At 38.8% G+C, this 17,035-nt stretch overlaps 1 protein-coding gene across 3 annotated transcripts in view; it reads right to left on the minus strand.

Annotated features, from left to right (window-relative positions):
* The window catches only part of FAF2 (Fas associated factor family member 2), a 59,612-nt gene that overhangs the window by 7,007 nt on the left and 35,570 nt on the right, over window positions 1-17,035 (minus strand). For all 3 annotated transcript variants that reach the window (XM_032627108.1, XM_032627109.1, XM_032627110.1), the window contains 8 exons: window positions 11,050-11,184; window positions 9,322-9,398; window positions 6,836-6,974; window positions 5,130-5,215; window positions 4,937-5,028; window positions 3,142-3,319; window positions 2,009-2,180; window positions 1,236-1,379 (listed from right to left, as the gene is read on the minus strand). In XM_032627108.1, the coding sequence (XP_032482999.1) occupies window positions 1,236-1,379; window positions 2,009-2,180; window positions 3,142-3,319; window positions 4,937-5,028; window positions 5,130-5,215; window positions 6,836-6,974; window positions 9,322-9,398; window positions 11,050-11,184 (1,023 nt within the window). The remainder of the gene's footprint in view (window positions 1-1,235; window positions 1,380-2,008; window positions 2,181-3,141; window positions 3,320-4,936; window positions 5,029-5,129; window positions 5,216-6,835; window positions 6,975-9,321; window positions 9,399-11,049; window positions 11,185-17,035) is intronic.

Below are 17,035 nucleotides of genomic sequence, written 5' to 3' on the forward strand. Positions count from 1 at the left end.
CTGTTGCTCCTCTCTCACTAGGATGCCTCACAACGTTTTACTCTGAATTAGCTCTTTGAATCGTCTTACATTCCTTACTGGCCAGTAAGCTCCATGAATTCCAGAACCACGCTTTACTCACCTGCATAACCCCTAGGGTGCCTAGCACAGTGCCTGACATACCTTCAGTTTAATGTTATCAGAGGACAGGTTATATTTCCATTTTACATGCAGGATATAGCTGAGGCCCTATAAGAGACTCTGTAACTTGTCCAATGTTTTCCAGTTAAACAGGAGAAGTAATGAATGTGCTACCCAGCCTCACCTGACTACAGAGCATCCACATTTCTGTTATGTAGTTTATTCTTGATTATTTCAAATGATCAGGGAAATGGCAGCATCTATTATAGTTGTAAACTTGGACAGGCAACTTACCAACGCTCAATATAAACAGGAACCTCCTTCTGATAATAAACACCAAAAACAATAGCGTTTGAATGCTTACTATGAGCCAGGCACAATGTTGAGCACTTTACATATGAACTTAATCCTAACAATCCTATTAGAGTGATCATTATACCCATGTTAAAGATGAAGAAACTGAGGCTTACAGATTAAGTAAACTGACCAAGGAAACACACCTATTAACACTGGAACAATGAGAATTTGATCTTCATTCTGTGAGACTCTGAGAGTCTCTGCTTGTAACTACATCCCTATGGAATGACAAACACTATTTACCTATGGACACCAGATATACAAGGTAGCCCTACTAAGTGGGGCTTCTAATGGGCTGAGTAGAAAGAAAGAGTGACAACTGCATGCAGGCTGTGCATGCACTTATATTCAGTTGTGTAATTCCAGTCCTTCCAGGGCAGCGGGGATAGAGCTTTTTCTACACAGCAAGGGGTTCTGGTGGGATTCTAAAGCCAATGCGAGTCGAGCAGCTTGGAAGAGCCTCCCACCTCCAACATACAAATCTTTTGTGGAACTTCTTGGTAAGCTATCTTTTCTTCTTAGCAGAGCTCAAACATGATAAAATGAAACCTTAATAACTGCTTTGAGTTGGCAGCTAGACCTGAAGGAACCTACAATAATTCAGTGCACTCTTCTCTCTGCCCCACCTCCTTCCTTCCCTGTTCATCAGAGCAGCAGATACAGCAATAACACTCTTGAGAGTCTTTAAAAGTTTCCATATCTACAGCCCAGACAGCCCAGACTTTACATACACTTCACACAACTTAGGCAGTCCTTACTGTTAGAGACTGTGAAAAGTGGAATCGTCTTTCTACTCGAGAATCATTGGGTAATTTGAAAATGATTTTGACACTTTCAGGGTCATCAGGGGAAGGCTCCGGGGGCAGGCACTCCAACTTCCTTTCCTTCTCCTCTTGCAAATTCTGTAGAGACACAAAGCAAAGGTGAGGCTATGGCTCCAATCAGGGAACAAGGAAACAAGAAACACAATCACAACATGTAGGTTTACTAGGCAGTCAGACGAAAAATTAATGACCAGTATCAGAAGAAAACTTCTTGGCAAGGGTCAGAAACACCCTAATTCAAATTATATTTATTTGATTACATACTATTGCATCACATGTATTATTTATTGACTATGTTAAGGTATGTAACTGTTAGAAAAAAGGGAATGACTAAAAGACCCTGGCTATAATCAAGTGGCAATATGCAATGAAACAAGATGATGAATAAAATGTCAGTGAGCTAGACACTGGTACTAAGAATGAATGCTTAAAATCTACTGCTGTGAATTAGCATATTGAACTGCTTATTATCTATTTATACTTACTTTTCATGGAACACAGCTGTTCTGCCTAACTTTTACTTACTCTTGTATTTGTTTTAATAAACTTTTTAAACAATTAAAAAATACTTTTTGTGAAAATGTAGTAAATATTAAAATGGCATGGAGAATTTAAATCACTCACAATCCTATCTAGTTTTTTTCTTTCACACTTGAGAAAAGACCAGTTTGAGAGTCACCAGAAGTAAATAAAGACAGGCTCCTCACCCGCCGCCGTCTCTCCTCTGCCAACTTCTGCTGCTGCACCTCTTCCTCCTTCCGCCGCTTCCGCTCCCGCTCCTCCCGCTTCTTTCTCTCTTTCTCCTGGTCAGCCCGGAGAGAGGCCAAGTAGGCCTCATCCTGTTGTTGTCTCAGCACCTGGGTCTGGTTTCGTTCTTCCCTGTGGACAGATCAAAAGCATACAGGGAAAAAATAAATCTCACAAAGTTCTGTGTTTTCTTATATTGAAATTTTTTAGGGGGTTAAAAAGGTTGACAATCTTGGCAGATGACCAGTTAATACTACCATAAGGGATTCAGATTCTCATGCAGAATCTGAATGAGCCATCTCTTTTCTTACTTTAATTTGGCAGAAAAAGAAATGGCAAGCTTTTCCCTCTCTTTTTCACTTGCCAGGTAAAACTATCCTTTCCCCCCAATCCTAACAGAAGTAACACAATATTATTGCCATAAAATGATCAGTGGGATATTTTATAGGTAAATACCTTTCTGGGTTACATTTTTGTGTATGTTGCTTTCATAAAACCAAAAAACCACATACACACATTTTAGAAGATGTGAAAAATATAGAAACATCTTATTCAGAGTTCTACTAATCAAAGAGAAAACACTGTAACATTTTGGGATATTTTTCTCTCCAAAAAATTGTGTATGTACGTAGGAGTGTGTGTGTCTGTGTCTATAAAATTAAAAGAAAATATCCCAGAATGTTAAAAGTGGTGGTAGGATTATGAGTGATTTAAAATTTCTTCTGTGCTTTTCTATGTTTCCTGAATTTTCTACATTAATTAATGTACATTACTTATGTGATGGGGGAGGAGTTATAACCAAGTTATAAGCATTCCTCATTTTTTACATTTAAGTTCTTTATATAATGCTCAGCTATTTTAAATGACACAATTTACATTCCTGAGCATAGAGTCCTGTCTTTATTTTGAATCACATCTCCAAGAAAAGATGATCTGATGGAGTTATTTAGGTCAAAATATATAAATATTTTAACACTAAATGGACAAGGCTTTTAAAGTTGCCTAACAGAGAAGAAGTCAGGATTTGTGGAGCCCCAGGTAAGGCACCCAAGTCTACAGCTGGTCTCAGTTCCAGAGAGGAACTCCCCTGTACCTCTCGAGGCGTTCTGACACCAGGTAAGTCTGGTTTGCATCCATGATAAATGTCAGCTGGTTAATGAGGTCATCAGGCTGAATGAGGCCTTCTAGCCGTCCTACCACAGTCATTCTCCGATCCTTCAACATAATCATGGCCAGGAATGGATAGGTGTTTTCTCTTAAAGCCTGCGAGACTGACAGAAAGAAGACCCAAAAGATCAAGGGCAGGACTTAGGGATAAAACAGATTAATTCTTAGACTTTACACAACAAGCAAGAGAGAACTGCTTTGGTCTCAGTTGGGAAAGAAGGGAGGTGTCATTTATTCCCTGCCTACCTTTTTCCCTCCTAGTTTCTCAATCTTTTTGCTGTTGTTGTTATATATTTGTGTCCCTATTCCCAGGTAATTTGATTAGAGTAGGACAGGCTTTTCTGGTGGGGTGTGGTTGTCATGATGATGCTAGGGCAGGCTGCAGAGTTCAAGAACAATGTCTATTTGATGGAGGGAAAAGGATCTACAGAGACTCTGGCTACTGCTCAGCATAATTTCCCCCTGTGTCGAAGGGGACAAGGCTGCAAGTCTCAAGCTTTATGTTACTGGTGAGGATCTCCACCATCATCTTCCCTGTCTTTTGTTCCTCTCATCCAATCCCTTCCTTATCCCCTTTTCCTATGTCCCACCCGCCCCCACCCACTAAAAAAGGGCTAGCTTTTCTGTTCTGAAGGAGTTTAGAAAGTTGGTCTTCCAAATAACCAAGATTTTACAATTACAGAGCTTTACCTGTTTTACCTTATGATTTGAAAGAAGAGATTTTAAGCTTCTGTTAAAAATATCCTTAGTCTCCTTCTATCTATCACTCCTCACACCCAAAGCCGTAAGAGAATGGCAGAACATATACTGCAGGAACTTATCAGATGTTTAAAAACCAATTAGGAATAACAATTCGGATTCCAGGATGTAGACAAAACATCTGCTGCATCTTTGGTTCTCAGGATTTAGCACAGCACCTGGTATGCTAGTATATATTCAAAAGTTGCTGAATAGAAGTAGCTGCAAAGTAACTACATTTTCCTTCACTAGATGCCTTTATATCTTATACAGACTTCTAAAGATATTTACCTCCAGTTAAGAGTTAGTTATAGTCAGCAAAGATCTGAGCTTTCTGAATCCCTATCAGCACTCAGGGTACTCAAACTCATTGTGCAAGAAGCTCTGTTAAAATTGCTGATGACAAGAATAAACTCTTCGGTAAAAAGCTCATTAAGATTAAAGGCAAGCTGCTGGCCAGGACTGGGTTTTTTGTTTTTTTTATTTTTGCAGTACGCGGGCCTCTCACTGTTGTGGCCTCTTCCGTTACGGAACACAAGCTCTGGACGCGCAAGCTCAGCGGCCATGGCTCACGGGCCCAGCCGCTCCGCGGCATGTGGGATCTTCCCGGACCGGGGCATGAACCCATGTCCCCTGCATCGGCAGGCGGAGTCTCAACCACTGCGCCACCAGGGAAGCCCCAGGACTGGGTATTTTTAAAAATAAAACAGGCTCTGGCAATGGTTAACTGTAATGAATGGGCTAGAGCCTGACAGACCTGAGCTTGCTCCAAAACTTGCTAACTGTATGATCCTGGGCCAGTGGCTTAAACTCTCTGAGCTTGTTTCCTAAACCATAAAGTGGAGGTAATACAACCCCCATCTCTCAGGACTGCTGAGAGGATTGGTCAGCCACAGAATAGTCATGCAATAAATGGCATGTCCTTCCAGATTATTCCAAAGATATCTCAACAATCTCAATGAGGCAAAAGAAACACAACTTACCCCTGTATCCCTCAGGTTTGTTTGTGGAGCATGCCCAGAAGAGCATCCTAGTGTTTATTAGTGAAATAACTTCAGGAGCACAAAGTGTGGTGCTGTGGAGAGGGATGAAGAAGACATGAGAAGAACTTGCTTACTACAAATTATCAGTAGATAAGATCAGAAAAGAGAAAAAAAAAAAAATCAATCCACTTACCGACAGAACTCATCAGAGTCCTGGTGATCATCTCCATGAAGATAAACCAAAAGAAAGCGAAGCTCCCGTTTGGCATCATTAAGTGCCTGTGAGAAACAAAAGATCACAAATTATGATTGATGACTGTGCCTCAAACTTTTAATTAGGCTAAGGGTCCTAATGGATACAGCTACGTATTTAGGAACAAAAGAAGAAATGAGGGAAAAAGGTGAGCAAGAAAACCAGAAAATTCCTGGGCTCCTACCTCCATAACCCTGGCATTTCTCTCCCTACAACAAGTCCATGCTAACAAGCTTCAATGAAAAAGTTTTTAGTGTTGTTAGGATTTAAATTCTATCAGGCACATAAGAGTAGGCAGGCTGACAAAAAAAAGCCCCCTCCCCACCCAATCACAGAAAAGTCATCTGTTCCCACAATCTAAAGGAAGATGTAAACAGGAAAATCTGACCTGAAAAGGGAGATGAGAGTTTTGCCACTTTACAGCTACAACATAAACAATACTGCGAAGATGAGCCTGATCCAAGGCCACATACCAAGCAGGGATGGGGGACTGAGGGACCCAAGGGCATTTTAAAGAGCATGGGGTTTAAAAGATCTTCAAAGACAAGGCTAGTGTCCCAGATTTCTCTGTATGCTTTTGCATTTGCAGAATCCCAAGTACATTACAATTTAATTAAGATTTCCTGAATGACCACTGGTGGTCTACCTTCAGGATTACAGCAAAGAGGGTGCATGAGAGGTGCCCATCTCATTCATGTCTGTATCTCTAGCACTGAGCACACTGCGTGGCATATAGTACGTGCTTAATGCTCATTGAGTGGGGTGGGAGCAGCCAGTGGGAAAAAGCAGATGTGGGAGAATCACAGAAGGAAGCAAGAGTAAGCATTTTTCTCTTTCTCCAGATAGATCCAGGAATCCTGGAGGCTGCAGAACCACCCTCAGGCATAAGGTGTTACTTCTACATTTTTCTCTGGTAAACTAGAGATATGCCCAACACCCACAGAACTCCTAATTTTTGCTCCCTGAGAGGTAACAACAGTCGAATGTCTGCGTGGCTTGGGTTGAATGAGATGTGTTGCTTTGAGTCTACGGTCTATTCCCTTATTCAATTCTGTGAGGGATACAAGACTTAGGTTTTGCCTATAAGGAGGAGCTTACAGTCTGGTACAGGAGATAAGACATTAACACAAACAACTATAAAATAAGGAAGAATGTGAAATTGCTATAACGTTTAAAAAAAAAGAAAACCACTATGAAAGTGCAAAAGGGAAGACTACTATTTTAGATTGCAAGTAGGCAGGGTAGGGCGCAACAATTAGGAAAGGGTACGAGAGGGGAGTGACATGAGCTGGTGAAGGATGGGCAAGATTCCAATTAGCAAAAATGTGAGGAAGGCATTCTAGATAGAGGAAACAGTAAATCAAAAGCAAAGGCACAGAGGTGGGAAAGTACAGAGTATGTTAAGGGAATGGTCAGCTGGAACCTAGGGTATAGGGAAACAAGTTATGCAGGAAAGACCTCAAAAGGAGGTTGGGATTAGATCAAGGAGGGCCCAGCTAAAGGGCTTGGTCTCTTTTTGTGTAAGCAATAAAAAGCTATTTAAAGTTTCTGAATAAAAGAATGACATGATCAGTGCTAAGCTATGCTTTCCTTTGAGGATAGAATCATATAAATAAATTGGCATCTATATGGTTTGTGGCACTGACCTGGCTGTACGTTCCCTGGTAGAAGACAGGGTGTGCCCTCCCATATTTCTCTTCAAAAGAGTGCATAAATGAAACAATGTCCCCAACGGGGTCAGTGACCCGGCTGCGAGGGTCAGGCCGTATAAAACGAAGAGCAAACCTGGGGAGGAAGGAATAAATATCACATGAATCGGCTTACTGTAGTGCATATGGAGTGGGCCAGTTTGTAAAGATTCCTATAGCAGAGCCATGGGCATGGCAGCAAAGGGAGGTGAACGGTCTGTGAGTGGACCATCAAACCTGAGAGTACAGGCTAGCTCAAAAGCCACAAAGCAGCAAGTGTTACACCACTGTCTGCTTAAGAAGAATGCAAATTACTAGAATTATAAATTCCAACACTGGCCTAAACAAATCTTGAGTGCTTTTTGCAGAAAAATTTAGGGCTATAAGAATTGGGAAAGGAAGATGCAATATCCAAAAAGATCACAGGTCAGGCTGTGCCCCCAGACTCTCCATAACGGCACTGTCTAAAACAGCAGCCACGAGCCACATGTGGCTATCTAAATTACCAAGAAAATTAATTTAATTAAATACAATTTTAAAAATTCACTTCCTCACTCACACCAGCCACATTTCAAGTGCTCAACAACCACATGTGGCTAGTGGCTTCCACACTAGACGCTGCAGATATAGAACATTTCCATCATCACAGAAAGTTCTATTAGTGCTGTTCTAGAACAGAGCTGTATCTCTGGTTCTTCTACTTGCCTCTCCCTTTCCTTTCTGTTCTCCTGGGATTTTGAATTATGAGTCCACATTCCCAAACTATTCAAATTATGGACAAGAACTTCAAATCCAAACTTGCAGTCATGACTGACTTGCTCTTCAACGAGGCAAGTAAATTCTGCTCAGTGATTTATGGTTGATAGCATCCATGGAGGAAGTTGTAAAATGGATCTAGACAACATGGGCAGAGTTGGAGACCTGGCAGTTACTGTAAGGTTAAAGACGGTACCACACATCTGTTTCTAAAGAGCCCATCTTATCACATTTGTATAGTACCATTTATTTATCCTCTGGGTTTCCATAAAAGGCAAAGGAGCAGGGGCTTGATAAGTCAATGTGCTATGTAACATTAAATAAGTTACTTGGATGATACAGTTGCATTAAAATTAGTAACACATGCCATGCATATTTTTTCCCAAAGAAAGCAAACAATATTCATATACTTAAAGAAATATCACCATAGAAAAGCTGACTAAACTATGATACCTTCCTTACCAAATATTGAGCCAATTCCTTATCCCCTTAACAAATTCCCCATATAAACATGATTTCACTTGGAATTTCTTCTGAGTAATCAAATCAAACTCATTGACACAAACATTCCAGAGCAAATTAAAATCAAAGGTAAGAAGCTGTGTATGTGAGGGAGTGATTAGAAATCCTTAAGAAGATTAATGTTTTGATAACTTTCTCTGAAATCAAGTATTTTAGGATTATCTTATTACTCTTTAAGTTTTCAAATTTTGATGAATGGATAAAGGTTTTAATTTTTTTATTTCTCATTACAATATATTCCAATGGCCAACACAATTTAGGACAATCAGCTTTTTAAAAAAAATAGAGATATCAACTAAGACTTCATTATGATTTTAAAGGTTTTTACATGCCCATTCTTAGGTATTGTCTGATCCTCTGCAGCTGCTGGGTCCTTACCTTCAAGCTCTGCTCCCTAGAGCAAGGCAAAGATTAGCCCATATTTAGAGGAAGGTAAAGAATGCCCTGTATGCAAGGCTCCATCTGTTGGCATGGATGCCCATAAAACATTTTAGTTCTCCATGAAGTCTAGGTGTGGGTTCATCTACTACTGAGCTCCAGACCAGACACCCCAAGTCTGATGTGCCAGAAACTTGGGCCCCTTGACATTTTCCAGCCTTTCTGTAGCTTCCTGTGCTGAGCTCTCCAAATGGTACACGAAGGGATTAAGAAGAAAGGTGAAAGTGTGAAGCAAGTGGGTACACATATGGAAGGGTTCCAGTGCCAGCAACCTATGGGTTGCCAGGACAGAGGAAAATGTACAGAAGGTGTGTCTAGAATGGTGAAACTGTTATAGGAGGAATCTAGAAGAAAGTACGTCATCTCAGAGCCAAAGAATTTGTTGGAATTATGAGTTGTAAAATGATTTAGGGTAAAAGTTACAAGGAGTGTGAAGCTAGTAAAGATAACAGAGGTTGGAAAGGAAAGGGTGTGAAGATTAACTAGGGAATGTAGGGGGACAAACATGTGGGATAGGGAGGCAGACTTATTTGTGAAAATGATAACATCTGTTGTTATGTCTGAAAAACCGAAAATATTTTCATGCTATATGAATACTTCAGGAAAAGTATTCAATCTGATGACAAACTGGCAGCCAAAATTGATAGAGCATAAACCTTATTCTGGTCTATGTTTCAGCTCCAACATCTACCTTGTTACTACTAACACATACATACAAAGGTACATACCTAAATATATCAAGTATTGTATAATAGGTAAACCGGAATGGAAGCATTATCAAGTAATAACCCCATCCAAGCAGCCCCTGAAATTCCAAAAACAAAGTTAGATATCATTCTTTCAATCCCTAATACCTTAATTGCTAGTTAAGATTTTCATTCTTTTTTGTCCTTTTCTTGTAATTTCTCCCTCTGCAAAACAAGGTTCCCTTTTTCTGGCCCACCTCATCCTTCTTAAAAACCAACTACCTTTGACCTCACTTCATCTAATACTATTATATTTTTCTTTTATACAATAATTTTTGTATTAAATTTGCTTGAACACTTATTCTGCAGCTACTTACATACATTAGCTGTCAAATTCAGTTGCAAGTTTTCCTCCCTAAATCATAAATATTCATTCTTTCCTTTTTAGACTTAATACATTAAAATGTGGTATATAGAAATAACAAGAAAGATAACCACTACTGCTACCTTGAACATTTGTATATAAATGACAAAAAATTATATTAACCACAATTATAAATCTCCAAACAGCTGCTAATCTTGGTAATACTCTTAATTATTATTTTAACAGTGTTGATTACTGCTGCTCTTATTATTAGCAAATATAAAGGGCTCTATAGCTTACAAAACATTTCTTACATGGTATATTGTGTTAATCTGAGACCCTCTGTGTCCATGGCCAGGGAGCTCTAGAGCTCTGGAGCTCCATTAGTGGATATTAGGGTCGCAAACACATTCAAGCCCAAAACAACTGGAGAAACATTGGACATATACAGAACTACTCCTTTTTTTTTTAATTTAAAAAAGAAAAAAATTTTCTTTTTCTTTTTTTTTTGGCCACACCACACGGCTTGCAGGATCTTAGTTCCTTGACCAGGGATTGAACCTGGGCCCTCAGCACTGAAAGTGGAGTCCTAACCACTGGACCGCCAGGGAATTCCCTAGAACTACTCCTTGAATCATATAATTGCTCTAGGAATCTGTGCTGTTCTACTTCAGAATACCCCAAAACATCTACTTAGAAACTATTTTTAAAACATTATCAAGTACTCCACAAAAAGGAGTGATGGAGTAAATTCTAAATCCAAGTATAAGAGGTGAGTGTAACTCCAAGAATAAGAAACTCCAAAAAGTTCTCTGGAGTGTTCACTATCAGTATACACACCTGACTTCCCTAATTTGACTGTGAATAATTTGAAGAGGGAAGAATGCCTCTTTATTCATCTCTAGATCCCCAACAGCAAAATATCAAGTACCTTGGAACACTCTTATATGCTTGCTGAATTTAACTGAACCACCTCCTTGCGGCTAGCCCTTCAAGACTAATTTCTCCCACAGAGATTACAAGTACTTCCTAGAAGTAGCTTAAAATTAAGTAAAATGAAGCAACAAAGAATTCAGTAAACACTCTAACTTAAGAGTGGAAGATCTATTAAACATGTAGCAAACATTTTTAGACATGTAAATACATGTAGATGAAGTGCTATAAACAAGGCACAGAAAACTTCAAATAACTGGCATGGAAACAGGAAAAAAAAGGATACTTTCATTGGTTCATTAAGGAATAAAGGAAAAATGATAAACCCAATAAACCTACCAAGGAGCTAGGCCAAGCTAACAGGTTTATATTCTGAATATTCCTTTTGTTCCTATCATACAGAGATCAACATAACCAAGTGAAAGAACTTTTAAAATAAAAAAGGGAGAAATTCCAGCTATGAAATAACTTGCCCTTGGTTGTGGTCTTGAAACAACATAGCTGTAGATCCTGTGGTCGGCTGTATTAACTTGCAAGGGTCGGGATGGTGGTGGGTTGAAAACACTTGGTACACCCTCTTGCTCATTCAATCTGTCCTGTACAGCAGCCTGAGAAGAAAAGAATACCAAGAACTTCAGTGATGCTCAAATCAACCTAGAAGAGATGAGACAACCATTGCTGGTGTTTCGAAATAGGTCACCAGGGAGTATATATTCATGAACCTTTCTTTAACTTGCTATGGTGGGAGGCAATGTGTGGTGATGGCTCTAGAATTCATACACAGTAGAGGAGTACTAGGAACTTGTCTGGAAGCTCACTGCTTTTATTAAGATGGCATGTATTATTTAGGGTGGCTGGGATACAAGGTGCTTCACTGTACAAGCGTAAGGAAAACCATCCACAGAGAACACAGCAAAGCAGACTGTGTCCCCAGAGCTGTGCAATGGAGCAATCCTGATGGGTTGGTGTTTGATGGAAGGCTTGGCTTTGGAGCAGAGAAACTTAGGTCTGAATCCTAGCTCCAGCACTCAGAAGAGTTGCTTGGATTCTGTGCCTCAGTTTTTCATGTGCAAAATGAAGAAACAATACTTCTCAGGGTTAATTTGAAAAATTAAAGAGGTGACCATACACAAAGATTCTAATATAATTCCTGGCAGACAGACGATCTTCAGTAAAAAGTCTCATTCCTTTCCTAACTCTGCCCCTGAAAATGGATATTTGTCCCACTGTAGTAAAAAAAATTTGGCCTTACACAAGAGGAGGTCTGATCTCTGCCTTCGACTTCTGGAGATAATCTATGTCACACCTGGTAAGAGTATCTTTGCTATGGGAACCTAGGGTAGGGCTGACCACCCTAGAAAGACGAACCATTTAATTTAGGCTGGGGATTTTGGGTAATGCAGTATCAGTCAACCTAGAGACTGAGTTCAATTACATAGGCAACCAATCAAATCAATCATGCCTATGTAATGAAGCCCCAGTGAAAACTCGGGACACTGAAGCTGAGGTGAGCTTCCCTGGTTGGTAATACTTCATGCATATTGTCACACACTTGTGCCAGGAGTGTAACATGTCCTGATTCCATGAGAGAAGTAAGGAATCTTTGTGTTTGGAACTCAAGACTCTGCACTAAGTGTCTCTTTCATTAGCTGATTTTAATCTGTATCCTTTCCCTGTAATACACTGTAACCATGAGTTATAATAGCTTTCGGTGAGCTCTTCTAGTGAATTATCAAACCTGAAGGTGGTTTTAGGAACACCTTGAACTTGCAGTTGCTGTCAGAAGTGAGGGTAGGGACTTCCCTGGTGGCATAGTAGTTAAGATTCCGCCTGCCAATGCAGGGGACACAGGTTCAAGCCCTGGTCCGGGAAGATCCCACATGCCACGGAGTAACTAAGCCTGTGCGCCACAACTACTGAGCCTGCGCTCTAGAGCCCGCGAGCCACAACTACTGAGTCCATGTGCGACAACTACTGAAGTCCGTGCGCCTAGAGCCCATGCTCCGCAACTAGAGAAGCCACCGCAATGCGAAGTCTGCGCACCACAACAAAAGAGTAGCCCCCTCTCAACACAACTAGAGAAAGCCCACAGGCAGCAACGAAGACCCAACGCAGCCATAAATGAATGAATAAATAAAATTAATTGATTAAAAAAAAAGTGAGGGTGGTCTTTTGGAGGACTTGTGTACCCTCTAACCTTGACAGTTGGCTTTAAACTTTGCCATGTGGCTAACTTCATGTAGTCCTCTAGGTTTCATGTTTTCAAATATTAAGACACAATTCAATGGGGAAAGAATAGTCTTTCAACAAATGAGGCTGAGACAACTGGATATTCACATGCAAAATAATGACGCTGACCCCGTAAATCACACTATATACAAAAATTAACTCAAAATACATCAAAGACTTAAATATAAGAGCTGAAATTATAAAACTCCAAAGAAAACACAGGTGAAAATCTTGTGACCTTGGATTAGGCAATGGTTTCTTAGATAAGACACTAAAAGCACAAGCAATAAGAGAAAAAAATAGATAACTGGACTTCATCACAACTGAAAACTTTTGTGCATCAAAGGACACTAACATAGAGTCAAAAGACAACCCCACAGAATGGGAGAAAATATTTACAAATCATATATCTGATAAGGGTCATCTAGTATCTACAGTATATATAAAGAACTTTTACAACTCATCATTGAAAAGACAAAAAATCCAATTTAAAAATGGGCAAAGGATTTGAATAGACATCTCTCCAAAGGAGATAAACAAATGACCAAGAAGTATATAAAAAGATGTACTACATTATTAGCTATCAGAAAAATGCATATCAAAATCACAAGATACTATTTCATAACCACTAGAATGACTGTAATATAATAAAAGACAGATGTTACAAGCTGTAGGTGAGGATGTGGAAAAATTGGAACCATAATATACCATTGCTGGGAGTGTAAAATAGTGTAGCCTCTTTGGAAGCAGTCTGGCAGTTCTTCAAAAGGTTAAACATAGTTATCATATGATTCAGCAATTCCACTCCTAGATATATACCCAAGAGAAATGAAAACATACGTCCACACAAAAACTTGTACACTAATATCCACTGCAACATTAATGACAAGATGAAAGGGGAAACAATCCAAATGTTTATCAACTGATGAATGGATAAAGATATTGTGGTAGATTCATACAAGGAATATTATTTGATAATAAAAAATAAAGTATTGATACACGTTGTGACATGGATAAATCTTGAAAACGTTATGCTAAGTGAAATAAGCCAGACACGAAAGGACAAATATTGTCTGATTCCACTTATATGCGTATCTAGAATAGTCAAATTTTATAGTGACAGAAAGTAGAATTGTGGTTACCAGAGGCTGGGTGGAGACAGTAATGGGAAGTAATTGTTTAATGCGTATAGAGTTTCAGTTTGGGACAATGAAAAAGTTCTAAAGATGGATAGTGGTGGGACTTCCCTGGCGGCGCAGTGGTTAAGAATCTGCCTGCCAATGCAGGGGACATTCGATCCCTGGTCCGGGAAGATCTCACATGCCACGGAGCAACTAAATCCCTGTGCCACAGCTACTGAGCCCGCGCGCCACAACTACTGAAGTCTGCACGCCTAGACCCTGTGCTCCGCAACGAGAAGCCACCACAATGAGAAGCACGCACACCACAACGAAGGGTAGCCCCTGCTCACCACAACTAGAGAAAGCCCACGCGCAGCAACAAAGACCCAATGTAGCCAAAAATAAATTAAAAAAAAAAAAAGATGGATAGTGGTAACTGTTGAACAACAATGTAAATGTAATTAAATTAATGCCACTAAATTGTAATGCCACTTAAAAATGGTTAAAATGGTAAACTACCTACCTGGGTGAAGCCAGATTTTCTTCACATACTTCAACTAAAACTACATATCAAAAAAGATTACAAGCAGGAGTGAATATGAAAATCCAGCTGTTTTCTATTAAGCCAGACAAAAAAGTCTGCAAACATTAATGTTAACATGTAATGAGTTTATTTATTTATTATTATTTTAAAAATTTTTTGGCATTTGGTCTTCGTTGCTGCGCGAGACTTTCACTAGTTGCGGCGAGCGGGGGCTACTCTTCATTGCAGTATGTGGGCTTCTCATTGTGGTGGCTTCTCTTGTTGCAGAGCACGGGCTCTAGAGCACAGGCTCAGCAGTTGTGGAGCACAGGTTTAGTTGCTCCACGGCATGTGGGATCCTCCAGACCAGAGATCAAACCCATGTCCCCTGCACTGCCAGGCGGATTCTTAACCACTGCGCCACCAGGGAAGTCCCGAGTTTATTATTTTTAAAGTGAATTACTAAACAGAACAATTTCAGTTTTAATTTGTCATATGGTAATAGATATCAATAGATACAGCCCATATAAATAGAAGCTCTTTGGAGAAAAATATACATACTTTTAGACAGGCACAAAAATATCTGGGAAAAAAGCAAAAGAAATTGTTAATATTGCTATGTTGGGTGTGTAGGACTGAGAAACAGTAGTAGGCAAATGATCTGAGCAGGATTTTTTTCATATTTAATCTTAGGCTTTGTTTGAACTTCATGTTGCTGCAAATGGCATTATTTCATTCTTTTTTATGGCTGAGTAGTATCCCATTGTATATATACACAACATCTTCTTTATCCATTTATCTGCCAATGGACATTTAGGTTGTTTCTTGGCTATTGTGAATAGTGCTGCTTATGAACACAGGGGTGCATGCATCTTTTTGAATTATAGTTTTATCTGGATATGGGCCCAGAAGTGGGATTGCTAGATCGCACAGTAATTCTATTTTTAGTTTTCTGAGGAACCTCCACATTGTTTTCCACAGTGACTGCACGAACTTACATTCCCACCAACAGTGTAGTCCCTTTTCTCCACACCCTCTCCAGCATTTGTTATTTGTAGACTTTTTAATGATAGCCATTCTGACCGGTGTAAGATAGTACCTCATTGTAGTTTTGATTTGCATTTCTCTAATAATTAGTGATGTTGAGCATCTTTTCATGTGCCTATTGGCCACCATCTGTATGTCTTCAAATGACAGTTATCTTTATGTATTATTTTTATGAGTTACTAAAAGTGAAAAAATGTAAATATAGCATAATCCCATTTGTGTAACAAGAAAATTATATTTAAATCTATATAGCCATATAAACTAACAAAAATAGTCTGAAAGGATATACACTAAAATTTAACACTAGCTATCCATGAAATGATGGGATTAAGGGTGAGCATTTTCTTCTTAACACTTTGGAATTCTTTTCCTGTGTGGGTGCACGGGTATTTTTGCAACAAGTTTTTAATATTTCTATACGTCATTTCATGTTAAAGCATGGTTGACATTATACCAGATTAGTTGTAAAACAATAAATAAATAAAGCAGGGGCAGCAATAGTAATAAACCAAATCAGAATTTAAAGTAAGAAGCATCATCTGATATTAACAAAGGATATGTTATTACAAGAAAGTTCTAATGGCCACGGGTCTTCATGCATCCAATAAAATAGTCAAACTATATAAAAGTTAGAACATCTCCCCCACCAAATAAACACATAATTTATTAATGCATTTTATTTGCACCATGTACTGTCTTCCCACAGCATACAGAAAAGCATTCTCTTTGATATATTTGTTATTAACATTGGGAAAGTTAATATTATCAGCACACTAAGCAGAGGTGTATATATAAGAAAGTCTGGAAGGACATATAATATACTAAAACATCAAAAGTAGTTATCTCAAGTATGGTTGTTAAGAACTTTAATTTTCAACTTTATAAACTCTTAAATTGTTTGCAGACATGTATTGGTTTTGTAATCAGGAAAAAACAAAGATATTACCAATGAAAAATAAAGAAATCTATAAAACCACATTCAAGTTCATCATGTCAAGTAGTCTTATTAAGTAACCAGAAAAAAAGAAACAGATTTTAATTGTACATTTAATAAGCTTGATTGAATACAGACACCAAACCTTCATCCCACAAAAAACACATTCCTTGACAACCACTGTTGTCGATAGTGGTTACTTCTAGGAAAGAAGGGAAAGAAAGGGAGGGGGTGCAGACAGGATGACATGCAAGCAACTGACAATGGGGGCTTCAATTTTATCTATATTTGTTTAAGAGAAATTTGAAACAAGTATTGCAAAATGCCTGCTTTCAGGAGCTGGATGGTAGGTACATGGTGGCTCCTTTTATCTCTATATTTTTCTCTAAATTTTAAGAATTTAATTTTTAAAAAATATATATTTCATAATGTTATTAAATGACAAGGATCTTAACATATAAATATTAAATTATATAAATAAAATGAAAGATTAATATGAAAAGGATAAACAAAAAAAAATAAGCTACTAGGAATTCCAAATATGTTTCTAAATAACTCTTGGGCCAAAGAAGAAAATGAAAAACTTTTAAAATACAGTTTCAGAA

Source organism: Phocoena sinus, chromosome 3 (genome assembly GCF_008692025.1).
Source record: "Phocoena sinus isolate mPhoSin1 chromosome 3, mPhoSin1.pri, whole genome shotgun sequence".
NCBI lineage: Eukaryota > Metazoa > Chordata > Mammalia > Artiodactyla > Phocoenidae > Phocoena > Phocoena sinus.